The 16,517-nt window shown below is 36.2% G+C and overlaps 1 protein-coding gene across 5 annotated transcripts in view; it reads right to left on the bottom strand.

The window, feature by feature from the left end:
• Positions 1-16,517, bottom strand: part of UGGT2 (UDP-glucose glycoprotein glucosyltransferase 2) — a 176,900-nt gene that overhangs the window by 52,712 nt on the left and 107,671 nt on the right. For all 5 annotated transcript variants that reach the window (XM_032402739.1, XM_032402742.1, XM_032402741.1 and 2 more), the window contains 3 exons: positions 13,001-13,207; positions 9,044-9,175; positions 3,710-3,834 (listed from right to left, as the gene is read on the bottom strand). In XM_032402739.1, the coding sequence (XP_032258630.1) occupies positions 3,710-3,834; positions 9,044-9,175; positions 13,001-13,207 (464 nt within the window). The remainder of the gene's footprint in view (positions 1-3,709; positions 3,835-9,043; positions 9,176-13,000; positions 13,208-16,517) is intronic.

Below are 16,517 nucleotides of genomic sequence, written 5' to 3'. Positions count from 1 at the left end.
GGAGCCCGATGCGGGGCTCGATCCGAGGGCCCCAGGATCATGACCTGAGCCGAAGGCAGACACTTAACCAACTGAGTCACCCAGGCGCCCTGAAAATAACTGTGGATATTATCTCCTTACTATAGAAAAGCCCTTACTTTACGACTTTATTTATAATTTTCTATAGTAATATCATTTCCTAGCTGATGAATTACTTCCTAAATGACAGATTAAGTAAGGACATCCATTTCATCTGCATCAGAATTCTGTATTCGAGACTAAGAATCAGAACTTTGAGCTCTGGCAGGAACCACCTCAAAGCTTAGCTGTATGCTACAAGATGCAGCAGCGGTACTCTGAAGTGAAGAACAGAAAAAGATGTAACAGAAAAACATTAACGCAAAAGAACATTGACGTGGCTTAAATATAAGATGCCACAGACTTTAAGACAAAATAAATACTAGGAAAGGAGTAATTTATTTAATGATAAAAGGAACAATTCACTAGAAACGTAACAGTTCTGAATCAGGGTATATATGACTATAGCTCAAAATATTTAAACAAAAATTGGCAAAGTTATAAGAATTAAATGATAGATCCATAATGCTAGCAGTGTTTTAACAAACTTCTTTTAGTAACTGACAGATAAAACAAGGTATTCAGTATTTCTATGGCTGGAAAAAAACCAGCATGTTCAATATAATAGACATGTATAAAATCTTCCACATAATTAGAGAATATGCTTTTAAAAAAATCAAGCATGAGACAATGGTAAGAATGAACCCTGTCTCACAAAATTCAGAGAAATAAATACTAAATAACTGGTTCATACACCATGTTCTCTAATCACAGTCCAAAACAAACTGGAAATCACTCACTGTGCCATTTAAAAAATTTAAAGCACATCTTATTCATTTATTTATTTGATAAATATTTACTGGGTGCCTAACAAGATCTAGGCAGAAGTCTATATAGAGAAGATAAAAACAATAAAATGGACCACGAATTTTGCCTTGATGAAGCCAACAATTTTAAATATTTTAAAACATCTTAAAAAATAAATGTTAAAAAATCAAAACAGGAATTTGAACATATTAGCACTGATTCATAATGAAATATTTATATTTTAAAACTTATGTGATACAACTAAATAAGTGTTTAGAGAGATGCTTTAAGCTGGTAATTTAAGGATATATAAGGAAAAAGTGTGATATTAATAAGCTATGAATTCAACCTGAGAAGTTTATAAAAGAAAACGGATTAAAAAGAAATAACAAAGAACTGAAACTGATAAAAACAAAACAAAAACAATTGGGAGGTTGCCATGTTCTATATCCACATATATGAAAAGTAAAAAAATAAATTAGTAAAGTAGTTAAGTCTAGTAAAATAGATATATCTTTCACTAAATTAAGCAAACTAAGATAAGAGAAAGGCCAACATAAATGAGATGTTTAAAAGCTGGAAGCTAAGGAACAAAGCTGTTAAAATTCACAAATGACAGGAGTGTCTAATATTTGAAAAAATGTTACAAAAATTGAGAGTCAAGCAAGGAATATCGATATAGAACCTAATATTGTTCCTGTAATTTAGCATTAAACAATTTGAAAATGTAATTTAAAATACACCATTTACAATATGAACTAAAAGCATAAAGTACAAGGGAATAAATCCAAAAATACATGTGTAAGACCTCATGGGAAATAAATAGAAGCTTCACTGAAGGACCCAAAAGGAACAACAAGTAAGTGTATGTAACTATCTACCTACATATTCTCATATATATGTTTATATATAAATTATATACCACAATTATATAGCACATCATCAGTTATATACATTATTTTATATATATTAAATTGTATACACTGTATTATACATTTATATAGCTATATACAAACAATACATGTCTATATTTAATAGATGGGTAATTTAATATTATATAAAGATGGCAATTCTCCTTAAACTAATCTATAAACTCAAAGAAATTCCCATAAAAGTTCCAGGAACATTTTTTGTGGAACTTGTTATGCTGGTCCTAATCGTATTTATACAGAAAAACAAGCAGCCAAGAACAGTCAGCACAATTTTGAAGAAGAGGCAGAAGAGAGAATCTCTGCCTCCAGCATCAAACTTTATTATAAAGCTGTGGTGACTGGAGTGTGGGGCTGACACGAGACAGCACACCGTGGAACAGAAGATCCAGGAAGAATTAAAGATACAAACCAGTAAAAAAATAAAACTGTAAAATTTTTAGAGGAAAGTAAAGGAGAATATCTTTATGAACTCAGGCTAGAGAAAACTCTTATACATCTCACACACACACACACACACACACGTGCGCGCAGACCACAGACAAGCTATGAAGGAAAAGTCCTGATAATATTTTGATATTGAAATTAAAAACGTCTATGTATCTGGTAAAAAATTACAATAAAAAAGTAAATAGCCATGTCACAAACTGTAATATAATATGTGAGGCACATATAATTGACAAAGATTAGTATACAGAATCACAGAAAATATTTATATATCATTAAAAAAAGAAAATAACCCGACAGCTAAGCAAAAGACAGGTATGAGTATTTTGCAGAAGAGTAAACATGAATGAGAATAATTGTATGAAAAGATACTCAACTTTACTAAAAGTCAAAGAAAAGCAAATTAAAAAAGGCACAATTTCACATCCACCAGATAGAAAAAATTAACAAGTCAGATAACACCAAGTATTGGTAAGAACTTGGGGAAACAGAACTTTCACATTTCTGGTGGAAGTGTTAATTATCACAACTATTTTAAAGGACAGAATTTAACAGTATCTGGTAAAGCAGAGGACATGCATACCCTACAACCCAACGGTAACACTCCTGTGCTCTAGAGAAACTCACATTGCACAAGGAGACATTTATTTATTTATTTATTTATTTATTTAAAAGATTTACTTATTTATTTATTTGACACAGAGAGAGACAGAGATAGTGAGAGAGAGAGCACAAGCAGCGGGAGCGGCAGGCAGAGGGAGAGGGAGAAGCAGGCTCTCTGCTGAGCAAGGAGCCCGATGCAGGGCTGGAGCCCGATGCGGGGCTCGATCCCAGGACACTGGGATCATGACCTGAGCTGAAGGCAGCCACTTAACTGACTGAGCCACCCAGGCACCCCGCACAAGGAAACATTTAAAGCTGGTTCATTATAGCATTTCTGTAACAGTAAAAAACTAAAGCCAAGTTAACTGTATCTCAGTATTGGACTTTATAAATGAACTACAGTATAATCATTAAATGAAACACTAAAAAGGAACTAAAATGAAGAAACTAGCTCTACATACATGAACGTAGATAAAGCTCCAGCAGAAGTTGCAAAGGAGCCTACAGTAAATAGCATTTGTCTATAAAAGTCAGGCATTCAACACATCAACACTGATCATGGATATTCACATAAGAAGCAAAAGCATAAACACAAATATGGAATCATGCACACAACACTTAGGAAAATGGTTACCACTCAGGGAGGATGGAGACTGGCTGGGTGGGTAAGAAACAAAGAGGACTTAACATCTATGGTTTGGTGATGGTGAGTATATGGAGGCTTTTCATTACTTAAATATTCTCCACATATCTCTTATTATATCTTATGTACATATTTGAAACATTTTCTAATCTTAAAAAGAAAAAATAAGATGCAAAATAGCACCCCCCCAAAATGAATTACTCTTACGATTTTAAATACTTACTTCTTTGAGCTGATTTCCATATTTTCAACAATGCCTTTAATTTTCTCTACTAGATTAGTAAATGTTATTTTTTCCAAGAAGTAAAAATCTTCTGTATAGAAATTTTCATCTAAAGGTCCTAAGAACTTAAAATGAAAATAGTTTTATTATTGTATACCTTCTAGAGGATACCAGTTTGGGACAAATATTTTCTCATCAGATATTTAAGCAAAAACCGATTACAGATTAAACAGATGGTGGCTATCAGTCCCACCATTTAATAAATCTACTGGGAAACAAAGAAGAGAAAAATGTTTCTCACTTTGATATTACAAATAACATCTGCATAAACACCAAAATCAAACTGACAAAATAAAAAAGGAGTAAATTATTTCCATTTGGAAGTTTTACTTTGAAACATAATGCTTCCAAAAACCAAAGGCTTTCCATCCTAAGGTAAATTATGAAAGCAAGTGTCTGTATTTTATAAATCTTTTATTTTCAATTTGCTTTTCTATTCACCTATAAATTGTGGTCTACACTATGTTGATACAAATGAGTACATAAGCAAGGCATAAAAGAGCAAAAAACAAGAGACAAATCACATAATTGCTTAAACGCACCAACCCATCTTCATCGAACTGATACTGTATAATGGTTTGGAGCCCAGCAAGGTCATGCAGGTCAGCTTTAAACCAGTAACTCTGGAGGGGCAAGGTGTCAAACTGCCACATACCTAATTTCGACAGATGGCTACTCCATCACAATGACCACCAACTCGACTACCATTAGCACGCCCTGAGGGAACTAGTACGTAGAGTCATCATCATATTATGAACACAAGCCCTATGTAGAAGGTGAGCCTGACATAGTCTTATGCACTAAACAACTACACTTAATGACCAACAACTAGAAAGTATATTGTCCAGAGTATTTTTTTTTTCTTGGTAAAAAGACCAGAATAAATGGTTATAGCAGACTTTCTCACTTGCCTTTCATCTGCTTATGCAATTAATATTTTCTAAAAATTGATAAAGTTCTTGAATCTCTTCTCATTTGCTCATATCACAGATGATATGAGCTGGGATGTCAGCATTCCAGCTAGACAAATACCATGTTTCACTTTAAGCATAAAACACGGGCTCTTAAAAATGCCAAAAAATGGGCACTATAAAACTAAAAGTACACATATAAACATTTCATTGCCTTAAGATTTGGTACTCCTTTTAAGATAACTTTGAAAGCACTTTCAATGTTGTATTTTATGGACTATGACTAGCAGAGGCTTGAAAAAGAGCTGAATTTTATCTATACACCTCTACTGATTGTAGCACTTTTGTTAATAACTAAGAAAAAGGAAATACAATCTCAAATTATTTTAAGGGGTTAATTAGATTGGCTATCTTCACTGATCAAAATCCGCCAGAGAAGTGGTTATATTTCACCTATGTAAGTACCGTGTGAAACAGCTGGGAGAAACTTGATTCTTTTGTGTCTTAATTCTACTTAAAGTTGAACACAGTATTTGTGGAATAAGGTAACTTAAATAGTATAAAATTCACATAATGTCCAAGTTGGGAAAAAGGAACATTGAACTTGAAAATCCTGTAAAAACACAATTAAACCTGTGCCTATCCAACCTATCCATCTTCTTTACAACACTTGGGAAATGTGATTTTTCAGTTATACAGAATAACTGTTGTAATAGAAATGCATTACCTCCTTTGACAGCTCATTAATATTTCAGAAAACTCAGAGTGTTCATCCATATACTGAGCTAAAAATCTCTCTACACTCATGGGGGTCTCAGCAACTGGCCTTGATTCTATTCTCTCATCAAGTGTAATGCAAATCGAGACTACAAATGTATCCACTACTTCTTATGACAGCCTTCAAATATTTAAAAGAGAAAACAGGAATTGATATTTATTGAAAATTTACTGTCTGTGGCTGTTTTATGTGCTTTAGGTTTAATATATTTAATCTCTGACGACTCTGTAAAATAGATATCATCATTCCCTCTGTCCAAATGACATTTCCAAACCAAGTCTCATAGAGGTCATATAATTAATGGTGCAAATGGAATTTGAATCCAGACTTGTTTGGCTAAGAAAAAGGCCTTGCTTGTTTCTCTACCCTCTGCTACCCTTCGTCTTTCACCAATTTGTAAACATGTAAGTTAATAACAGTAAATTTATTGTAATTATAGTAACAGTTATTTAGCACTTTATTTAATACTAAAAATATATAATTTTTTAATTCTTGAGCATATAGTAAAAAAGTATAGATGATTGCTGCCCCCCAGTTTTAATCATTACATTAAACAATTTGACGTTGAGTCTGTTCCAGTTCTAACAAACATTTGGACAGGTTCAGAATGAAGGCTCATTCTAAAATGTCAGATTTCAAGCACTGAACTATCTGGTTCAGAGTTGTAACTATCTGCTACAATTGCTGTGATTATTGTGCTTTTTAAGCATTACTCTGAGACAGAGTAATAAGCTAAGTATTAAATGACAGCTCATAAACCACAGTACTTCTTTTCAGATATACTTTTCAATTTGAATCACAGTTCCATAAATAAAAAATAATAAAATTATAATTTTTCTATGAACACAAAAGTCAACATAATTTGACTTAATATCCATCTCCAGCCCCAACCTCTCCCCTAAATTCAACTCATACGTTCAATTGCCAACCCAACAAGCTTCAGTGGAGGTCCAGACCTGACCACTGAACTCTTCCTACGTACAGAATGAACTCTCTTTCCCTTTCCACTCCTCCTCAACAACCCGACTCTGTCTGCAGACTTCCTCACCTTAATACAGGGCAACTCCACTCTGCCAGTTACACAGTTCTCTCACATCCCACGTCAAGTCTGTCAGCAATTCCTGTTCACTCTTCCTCCAAAATATATCCCACAGCCACTCCTAACTACCTCCACGAGAGCCATTCTGGTCCAAGCCACCAGCATCTCTCCCCTGGACTACTGAAATAGCTCCCAACTGGCTTCCTGATCCCCTACAGTTTATTCTCAACATAACAGCCACTAGAGATCCAAATAAAACATAAGTCAGATCATGTCAGTCCTCTGTTCAGAACTATGTGCTTCATGACTCATTTAGCATAAAGCAGGAGTTCTTAAACGGTCTATAAAACCCTACATCATCTGGTAGGCAGCTACTTCTCGGAGCTTCTCTTCAGACCACTCTCTTTGTACCTGCTATTCCTAGAACATACAGCAATCATCTCACCTTGGGACCTTTGTCCTTACTGTTCCCTCTATCTAGAACATTCTTCTTCCAGATATTCCACATGGCGTGCTCCCTCACCTCCTCTGGTTCTCTCCAAATGACACCTTATCAATAAGGATGCTACTTGTTCTCTGTTGCTGCCCACCAAAATATAAACTTCATGAAAACATGTTTGTTCACGACTATACTCTCAGAACCTAGAAGAATGTTTGGTTCACAGCTGGTGCAAAATTAGGATCTGAATTTTTTTTTTTTCAAGATTTTATTTAGAGAGAGAGAGGGAGAACTCAAGCAGACCCCGTGCTGAGCGTGGAGCCTGACATGGGGCTCAATCTCATGACCCTGAGATTATGACCTGAGCCGAAATCAGGAGTTGGAGGCTTAACTGATGGAGCCACCCAGGTGCCCTTAGGATCTGATTACTTTTGTAAATTTCAAGGAAAATGAAGAGAAACCTTTATTCTAGGAAAAATAAACATAACTATAACATTTGTTATCACTAATATTGACAACAACTTATGAATTACATTAAACAATGACAAAGAAAACATAGGGGAGCTTTTTCATAATGTATTACCAAAAGGCAAGGTACTTAGATACATCAGGTGTAATTTTTTACTCTTTATCCCTTAAAATGCCAGACAGAGCCAAAGATAGCCACATACTATAAAACTGTTCTTAAAAAGCTACATTTCTTCCCAAAGCAACTGTTAAAAAGAAAAAGCAATGCAATTTCTGGGCTTCCAAATACCTCACTATCAAATTCACAAATACTTTGTATTACTGTAATAATATAAGACAACTGTCCTCACTGATTTGTAAAACAGCACTGTACAAAGATGAACCTTTAGGAGCTAATGCAATTAGCTTGAAAATTGCTACACTGAAGCAGATATATTTGATCTGGGAAGTCTTGCAAATATGAGTCCCTCACTATTCTCCAATTCCTAGTGTTTATAGATTCAAGTAAGAAAGAATAGCATAATTTTAAGGGAAAATGATATGGTAATAAAACATTAGTGAAATGTAGAAAATGGGCGCCTGGGTAGCTCAGTCAGTTAAGTGTCTGCCTTCGGCTCAGGTTGTGATCCAGGGTTCTGGGATTGAGCCCCACGTTGTTGGGCTCCTTGCTAAGCGGGGTCCCTGCTTCTCCCTCTCCCTCTTCCCCTCCCACCCCTCTGCTCATGAATGCACTCTCTCTAAATCTTAAAAAAATGTAGAAAACAAAGAAAACGTTAAGAGTGTATTATAGCTTGGAAGACAATTTAGGTACACATAATTTGGTAGTTCAAGCAAAGATATGTCAAACACATTGCATTAGTTGATATCTTAATAAATCTAAGCACCAGATTCAATTTTTTAAGACTTAAATCATTCCTGAGAAATAAAACCAGATTCTCATACTCAAAAAATAAGTAGATCTTGTCATGAATTCTGTAGTTCTATAAAGATTCTCTAATTAACAAGAAAAATGTTTCTGATGTACCAAGAGAAAAAAGTGATATAAATTATACATACATATATATATATATAATAGGATTACAATTATGTATTTTTACAAACCAGACATGGCTATGTAGAGTAGAAAAAAGGGTTAGAAGGTAAAACAATAAACTATTAATAATAAATTTTATTAGGAGGGTAGGAGTAAGAGTGACTTTTCTTATAGATTTTAATGATTACATTAATAACTGTTACTTTATACCTCAAAAATAACAATTCAATACTTTTGGAAGTTAACAATCAATTGTAGAGAAAAGCTATAAGAAGAAAAAAGTGTCACAGGGTACTTTCTGCCCCCACTGCAACAGTGGTTCTCAGTCTCAGTGTTTTAGTGGATACTAAGTTGTTCGTTCTAGCACTTGTATTAGAGCAAAACAAAAGCGACCCCCAGGAGACATTCTCACCCACCACATTCAACGATGCCGTCCCTGGGGGATGCGGGAGTGTGCCCTTCCATTCATGCTGAGACCTGTGTGGTGCGTCCAGCGTAGGAGCCCCGTCCTCTGCAAGTGCTGCAGCAGGGGTGTTGGGACAGAAACAAACCCGAGACCCCCCATATAGGTCCAAAGAAGAGTGAGCAACCGCTTTTTCTACTTACTTTCCCATTGCTGACAATACCTCTCTCTCCAGGACGCAACTTAAGTACATCTTGACAGAACAGCTGATGAGTTTGGAAAATATTCACTCCAACAGTGTTATATTTTTTCTCAAAAGCATTCTTATCCATCCCCTAAAGCATAGATTAAGAAGGATGTAATTAGTGAGAGAAAATATATTAAATCATTTTCTTAAAGCCTGCTTTAATATATTAATGCAAAATTTGAAATTATTCTAAATCTTGATTTTTAAAAGTATTATTTTCTTTTGCAACACTAAAAAAAGAATATTTCTTCCAAGTCAATTACGGTATCTGTACATCTTGTTACAAGTAGATATCATATGTCATTCATTCTTTGAAAATTTCAGGTGGATTATTGATTAGTAATATGCTAGGGGACATCAACGTAAATAAAATTTAACATTAAAGAAATGGAACAAATGTTTATTAAATTCTGAACTCAGTACCCCCATTTGGTACACTCGGTAAAAACAACTGTCTAAAATAGAAATACCCTCTCTCACCTCATTCTACCAATCTCACAAAACCAATTTAGTAATAATGCATTTTATTTCTGAAATACACAAGTAACCCTTGGTTAAAGTAAAAAAAAATATATGAACATTCACAGAAAATAAACCACGAATAGGTTCTTCACATCTTCACACTAAGACACATTTCTCCCTATCAGTACTTATCAAACTTTAATGTGCCTTGTTAAAATGTAGTTCCTACTTCGGAAGATCCAGGGTGAGGCCTTAAATTTTGAACTTTTTTTTTTTTAAAGATTTTATTTATTTATTTGAGAGAGAGAGAATGAGAGACAGAGAGCAGGAGAGGGAGGAGGGTCAGAGGGAGAAGCAGACTCCCTGCTGAGCAGGGAGCCCGATGTGGGACTCGAGGATCATGACCTGAGCCGAAGGCAGTCGCTTAACCAACTGAGCCACCCAGGCGCCCTAAATTTTGAACTTCTAACAGGTTCTTGGGTGTTCCCACGATGGTAGGAATGTTCCACTGCACTGTCCAATATGGCAGCCACAGCCATGGATGTTCAATGAGCACTTAACACGTGGCTAGTACGACTGGGGCACAGAATTTTAATTATTTATTTATTTAATTAATTCTAAAAAATTTATTATTATGTTCAATTAGCCAGCATGTAGTCCATCATTAGTTTTTGATGTAGTGCTCAACGATTCATTAGTTGAGTATAACACCCAGTGCTCATCACCACACGTGCCAGAATTTAAATTTTAACTTAATTTTAAGTTTTAAAGAACCACATTTAGCTAGTGGATACAGCAGTGGACAGTGCAGCCTTAGATCCTGCTTACTTCCAAAATCTCCATCTCAGTCATCCCGTCTCTGACCACAAGCTCCTGAATTTCCAGCTCATGCAACCTAGTGTCACCAGACCAACCATTCCTCAATCCTTTCAATCCTCCGCCCCTACCACTTATTTACTGTCCATCGTACCTCCCATAGTTTTCCTCCTCTATGAGTTACACCACAAAGTCCCTTACCACAACAAAAACCTTCCATGCTTCGCTCCCTTGAATGCTTCCCTGAATTCACATTCACCTGGCAATTCCCCAACTCTGTTTAAACACAACTCTGCTTCCCCTGCAACTAGAACCAAACTGTTAATACAGCTAGAGAAAAACATGCAACTAATACTGATCTCACTTTCAATTTGGGTCACTAACATCAAGTGGGTCCTCAGAAACCTTCCCATGCTAATATATTTAATTCATTTGCTCACTCTCAGAATAATAAAAAATATGTGGCATTTTCTCCTCTTTCCTCAAACCTCTAATAATACCTACTCTTACTCTAATAATTGGCAATGACCGGAATTTCTTTTGAAAATGAATATAATTAGAAGTACTTCATCCTGCTACCACCAAATAAATCTACCCTTCTGCAACCATGCCCACCCATTCTGCCTTCCTTCTGGTTAAAACAGATGAACAGTTCCTTTTCTTAAGACCAACAGTTAACACTTGTCCATTCAATCCTGGCACCTCTTCTCTACTCAAGAACTTTGCTCCTAACTCTGCTCCCCTCTCTGTATCATCCTTTCTCATTGTTTGGATGGACTGTGTCCATTAGCATACAAAACAGTGACATTTCCCCAGTTTAGAAATTCTTGACCTCAAGTCTCGTTCTAGATACAAAGTATTTCTGTTTGTGGTAAAATTAAAGTTTCTTAAAAGAGCTACCTATACTCACTATCTCTATTTCCTGGTTTCCCATTCTCTTTTCAATCTAGTTTACTTTTATAGCTACTATTCCACTGAAACAATTCTCATCAATGACCACCTTAACAAGTAAATGGTCAATTATGAAGACTAATTTCAGGAACGTCTGGCATAGTTGATCATTCCCTCCTTGAAATATTTTCTCCAACTGACTTTCAGGATACCATACACTCCTGGTTATCTTCCTAACTCATTGGCTGCTCCATCTGTCTCCTTTACTGGATCATCCTTTTCTTGCATACTTCTATATGTTGGAATGTTCCAGGGCTCTGGTTTCAGCCTCTCTTCTCTCGCCCAACTCACTCCTGAGGTATCTGATCCAGTTTCTTGGCTTTAAATTATATAGAATACTGGTAACTCTCAAAGTGTCTGACTCTAAAAATACCCCAACAACCCTGAATTGATTTCTACACTCATTAACTCAATTGTCAACCCAACATCTCCACTTGAATGTCCAACAGGAATCTCCAACATGTACAGACTTAACTCTTGATCCCTTATGTGTCCAAATCTTCTCTTCATCTAGACTTCCCCATCTCAAAAAAAAGACACCACCATCAACTCAAGCCACTCAAGCTAAAATTTAAGGATATTACATTTTATGTCACATACAATTGATCAGCTAATCCTGTTGACTAGAGTTGTAACAAATACTATGCGCCAACTGCCTCACTATCTCTACCACCAGTACCTAGTCCAAGACACCATTATTTCTTGCCTGGACTATTGCAATAGCATTCTAACTGTTCATCTTATTTCCACTCTTGTCTGCCTGCTACCAAATCTTCACATGGCATCCAGAGTCATCTTTTTAAAGATTACTCACTTCTTCAAGATTCCTCAATGGTTTCCCATTATACTCAGGAAAGACTTCAGTTCCTTACCATGGCTGATAGGTGTTTGAGATAACTGGGTTCCGTTCCTGACCTCATCTCCTTGTACTCTCCACATCACTGTCTCTATTTTGCTCATAATGATCTTCTGCCTATACCTCAAACCTGGAAAGCTGATCGCTATAGCAGTCCTTTAGACTTACTGTGTTCCTGAATCTGGTACATTCTTCTCGCAGATTTTCCATGGCTTGATTTCTCATTTCAGACGTCTGCTTAAATGTAAACTCTTTAGAGATGCCTTCCCTGACCACTCCAGCTAAAGAGCATCCCTCAAACTATCTACCCTCTTCTTTCTTTATATTGTTCTAGTACCATTCAGTTTGTCTGTCTTTCCTACTATCATGTAAGCTTCACAAAAGCAGGGACTCAATATATCTGCCTTGTTCACAAGTGTATCTCCACCGTCGGGAAGACAATCAGAAAATATTTTTGAAAGGATTAATGAATCTTCCTTCTTGAGGATCATCTTCCATCTTTAGAATTTCCCTCATACTGGATCCCTTCAAGGAAATACCTATTATTTACACAATCCTTTAACTCCCATTTTTCATTTAAGTACATGTGCTAACCAGAATGCCATCAACTTCAAGGATCACAAAGTGGTAGTAGTAACATCTGGTTTGCTAAAAGCCTTGAGGCAAAGTCATATTGTTTAATATTTATCTTTTCCCGTATGAAGGAATGTTTATTATGCCCAGTTGATTATACTTATTTATTGATGTTTTTCAGGAACATGGTAACACTGGCTTATACTTCTTAAATATGCAACAGATACTTACTATTCCAAACAAATAGCTACTGACCTCAGTAAGAAATGTTTTAATTTTTTCTCCGGAGTAAATAGCCGTAGCAGTTTCTTCCGTTGCCAGTTTCCTGAGAAAGTTTCTCAAAAAGCTGTTTTTCTGTGTAAGAAAAGCTGCCAAAACTCCTCTAGAAATAGCTGTGTTCTCTTCATTTATTTTTGAAGTAGGATTATAAATAACCCCCAACCGACTATGAACACTTGTTTTCTGCAAAACACATTTATAGGTGAAAAAGATCAGTATCTCGCATATCTTTGTACAGCTGAACTTTTTTCTTTCTCACCAAGTTTGTTCAGTTTACCACACAGCATCTTTCACTGTAGATGATTTACCACACAGCATCTGTCTATGTGGACTGTCCTGAATGTGCACCTACTAACATAGCCAAAAACAGCCATTGTAGTAACTCCAAGAGCTTCACCTCTTTGTATAAAGAGTGCTTTAGAATGCAATGTTGTTTAACCTCTTTTTGTGTGTGAAGTAACACATATAAAACAAGACACAAAACGTAAGTGTAGAACTCAATGAAATTAGCCCATAAAACTATAACTCAGGCGGAGAAACAGAGCACTGTAGGCAACCCAAAGTCATCTCTCATATACCCTGCCCGTTACTACACCTTCCCACTTTTCTAGAAACAACCACTACCCTGTTATTTACTGGTTGTATCATTCTTGCTTCTTTCTGGTTTATCACCTAAGTTTCATCGTTAAACATTTAATCTATTTTGAACTTCATATAAATATAATCCTACAGTGTGTATTCTTTCCTGCTCTGTTTCCACTTAACATATTGATTGTGAGATTTATCAACATTGTTTTGTGTGGCTGTAGTTACTTTATTTTTTAGGATTGTGCAGAATTCCATGATATGAATATACTCTATTTTATCCGTTCTACTGATGCTGGACATTTGAATTTTTTTTTCATTTTGGTACTCTACAAACAGAGCAAGAAGAATACAGCACCAGCCATGAAGTCTTCTTGCCAGAACATGTTGAAGCTGAATCTAATTAAGCTTCAGACATAACTTCCAGTACAGAGGAGATGTAAGGGCTAAAGAACAAGTTAAAAATACTACAAGAAAAAAAAAAAAAACAGTGAAATTCAGAATGTGGGATTTTTCTACAAAGCAACTAGCTTGGTCTCTTTAAAAAGTCACCAGACAAAATGTGGATGTTACTGTTTTACAATAAAAGAAACTAATGAAATTTAATAATGAAATGCATTGTGGGAAACATGTTTGGGTCCTGGTTTGAAAAAAGAAAAGACATCTTTGTGGGAACAATTTAATGAAGACTTAGTACTAACAATGTGAGAGTGGTATTGCAGTTACGTAGAAGAATATCCTAATTCTTGGAAAATGCATGTTGAAGTATTAAGGGATGATATATGCTGATTTCTACAACTTTTTTTTTTTAAGATTTATTTATTTGACAGAGAGAGATACAGCGAGAGAGGGTACACAAGCAGGGGGAGTGGGAGAGGGAGAAGCAGGCTTCCCGCTGAGCAGGGGGCCTGATGCGGGACTCGATCCCAGGACCCTGGGATCATGACCTGAGCCGAAGGCAGATGCCCAACGACAGGGAGCCACCCAGGCACCCGTGATTTCTACAACTTACTTTAAAATGATCTAGACCATTCCTGCCCTTCCCCCTACAAACAGATAATTAGATAAACCAAATATGGCAAGATGTTAACAATTATAGAATCTAGGTGTTAGGTATGTAAGTGTTCATTACATCAGTCTTTTGAACTTTGTGTAGTTTTGAAAGAAAACATGGTCTTCAAAAAACAGACCCAGAGAGCCATAAGGAGAGGCCCCAGTAAGATAAAGGCAGAAGTTAAAAACAAGCTGGCTAAAATGAAATGAAAATGAGAGGCTGAAAATATAATACTGGAAAGAATGAAAGAATGAAACTCAGAGCTGATACCACAGATAATTCAATTAATGAACTAGATTCGGAGTCAGCAAATTACAGCCTGTGGGTGAAATCCCATCTGGAGCCTGTTCTTATATGGTCCTCCAGGTAAGAAAATGCTCGTTGAAATGATAGAGCAGCCAGAGGTCTAACAGAGAGAATCAGAGAAAGAGACAGATGAAAAGAGCTGTCCTGGGATCACACTCATCCCTAAGGGTCTGTAAAACTGCATATATTCTACACTGGCCCCATTTAGGAAAATGAGAATGAGGCAGGGGACACACTTGGAGGCATTCCCTGAATAAACACTGCTGAATAAAAAGCTACTCTGAGGGCGCCTGGGTGGCTCAGTTGGTTAAGCGTCTGCCTTCAGCTCAGGTCATGATCCCGGGGTCCTGGGATCAAGTCCCGCATCGGGCTCCCTGCTCAGTGGGGCAGTCTGCTTCTCCCTCTACCCTTCCCCCCTGCTCGTGATCTCTCTCTCTCTCTCTCTCTCTCTCTCTCTGAAATAAATAAATAAAACCTTAAGAAAAGAGAAAAAGCTACTTTGACCAGGCAACTCCGAGGAAGGCAGGTTTAAAAATAATTATTAAATCTATTCTGGGCAGTCTGGAAGACTTCATGCCAAAGGTTGGATCTTCTCAGGAGTAATGAGAAAGAGAAATTCCAAGACACTATTCCATGGGTGAATGTGGGGCAAAATCATAAAATCCCTGAACTGGGAAAGTAGCCTTTAAGTCAAGTACACAACCAACAGTAAAGGGTGAACATCTAACCACTTATGGGGACTTAAGCACAAACTTTGAGCGGTAACTGGCTTTTGCTGACTCAGAGGCAGTCTCTAGGAAACAAAGATAAAAGATAAAAACAAGGAAAAAAGTCTAAGCAGGAACATCAGAGATAAACAATGAGAGGGAAACAGACAACAGAGTTAGCTCAGTCACATCACTAAACAAATAAACGAATGATCAAACAAACAACGGGTAACCCTGGGGATGAGGTGATATTGGTATCCATATGTGCTCTGTATTATCTAAAATGTTTGGATTTCAATAAAAAATTATGAGACAAGCAGTTAAACAGTAGAGTATGATTTATGCAAAGGAAAAATACCAAGCATTAGAAACTATCTTTGAGGGGCCTTAGATAATGGACTTAACAAACATATAAATATGTTCAAAGAATTAAAGGGAACCATGTTTAAAGAATTAAAGGAGAGTATGGTAATAATAGTTATTACACTGAGAATAATAAGAAAGAGATAGAAATTATAAAAAAGAACCAAATGGAAATTCTGGAGTTGAAAAGTAAAATAACTGAAATGAAAAATTCATTCAGAGGGGTTCAACAGATTTGAGTTGGCAGAAGGAAGAGTCACTGAGTTTAAAGATAAATCCATAGAACTAGAATCTAAAAAAATAGAATGTAAAAAGAATGAACAAAAATGAATAGATCCTCAGAGAAATGTGGGACACCATTGTAACTATTGGGAAAAGGTAGTCTGTCAGCCTCGCAAAGAACATGCTACCAGAAATTCTTGAGAAGAAAGAGAAGGAAGAAGTGACGTACTCCATAGATCCCAAACACCCCTTTTTG

Source organism: Phoca vitulina, unplaced genomic scaffold, assembly GCF_004348235.1.
Source record: "Phoca vitulina isolate PV1807 unplaced genomic scaffold, GSC_HSeal_1.0 scaffold5, whole genome shotgun sequence".
Lineage (NCBI taxonomy): Eukaryota > Metazoa > Chordata > Mammalia > Carnivora > Phocidae > Phoca > Phoca vitulina.
This window is presented reverse-complemented; position numbering and strand designations above follow the sequence as displayed.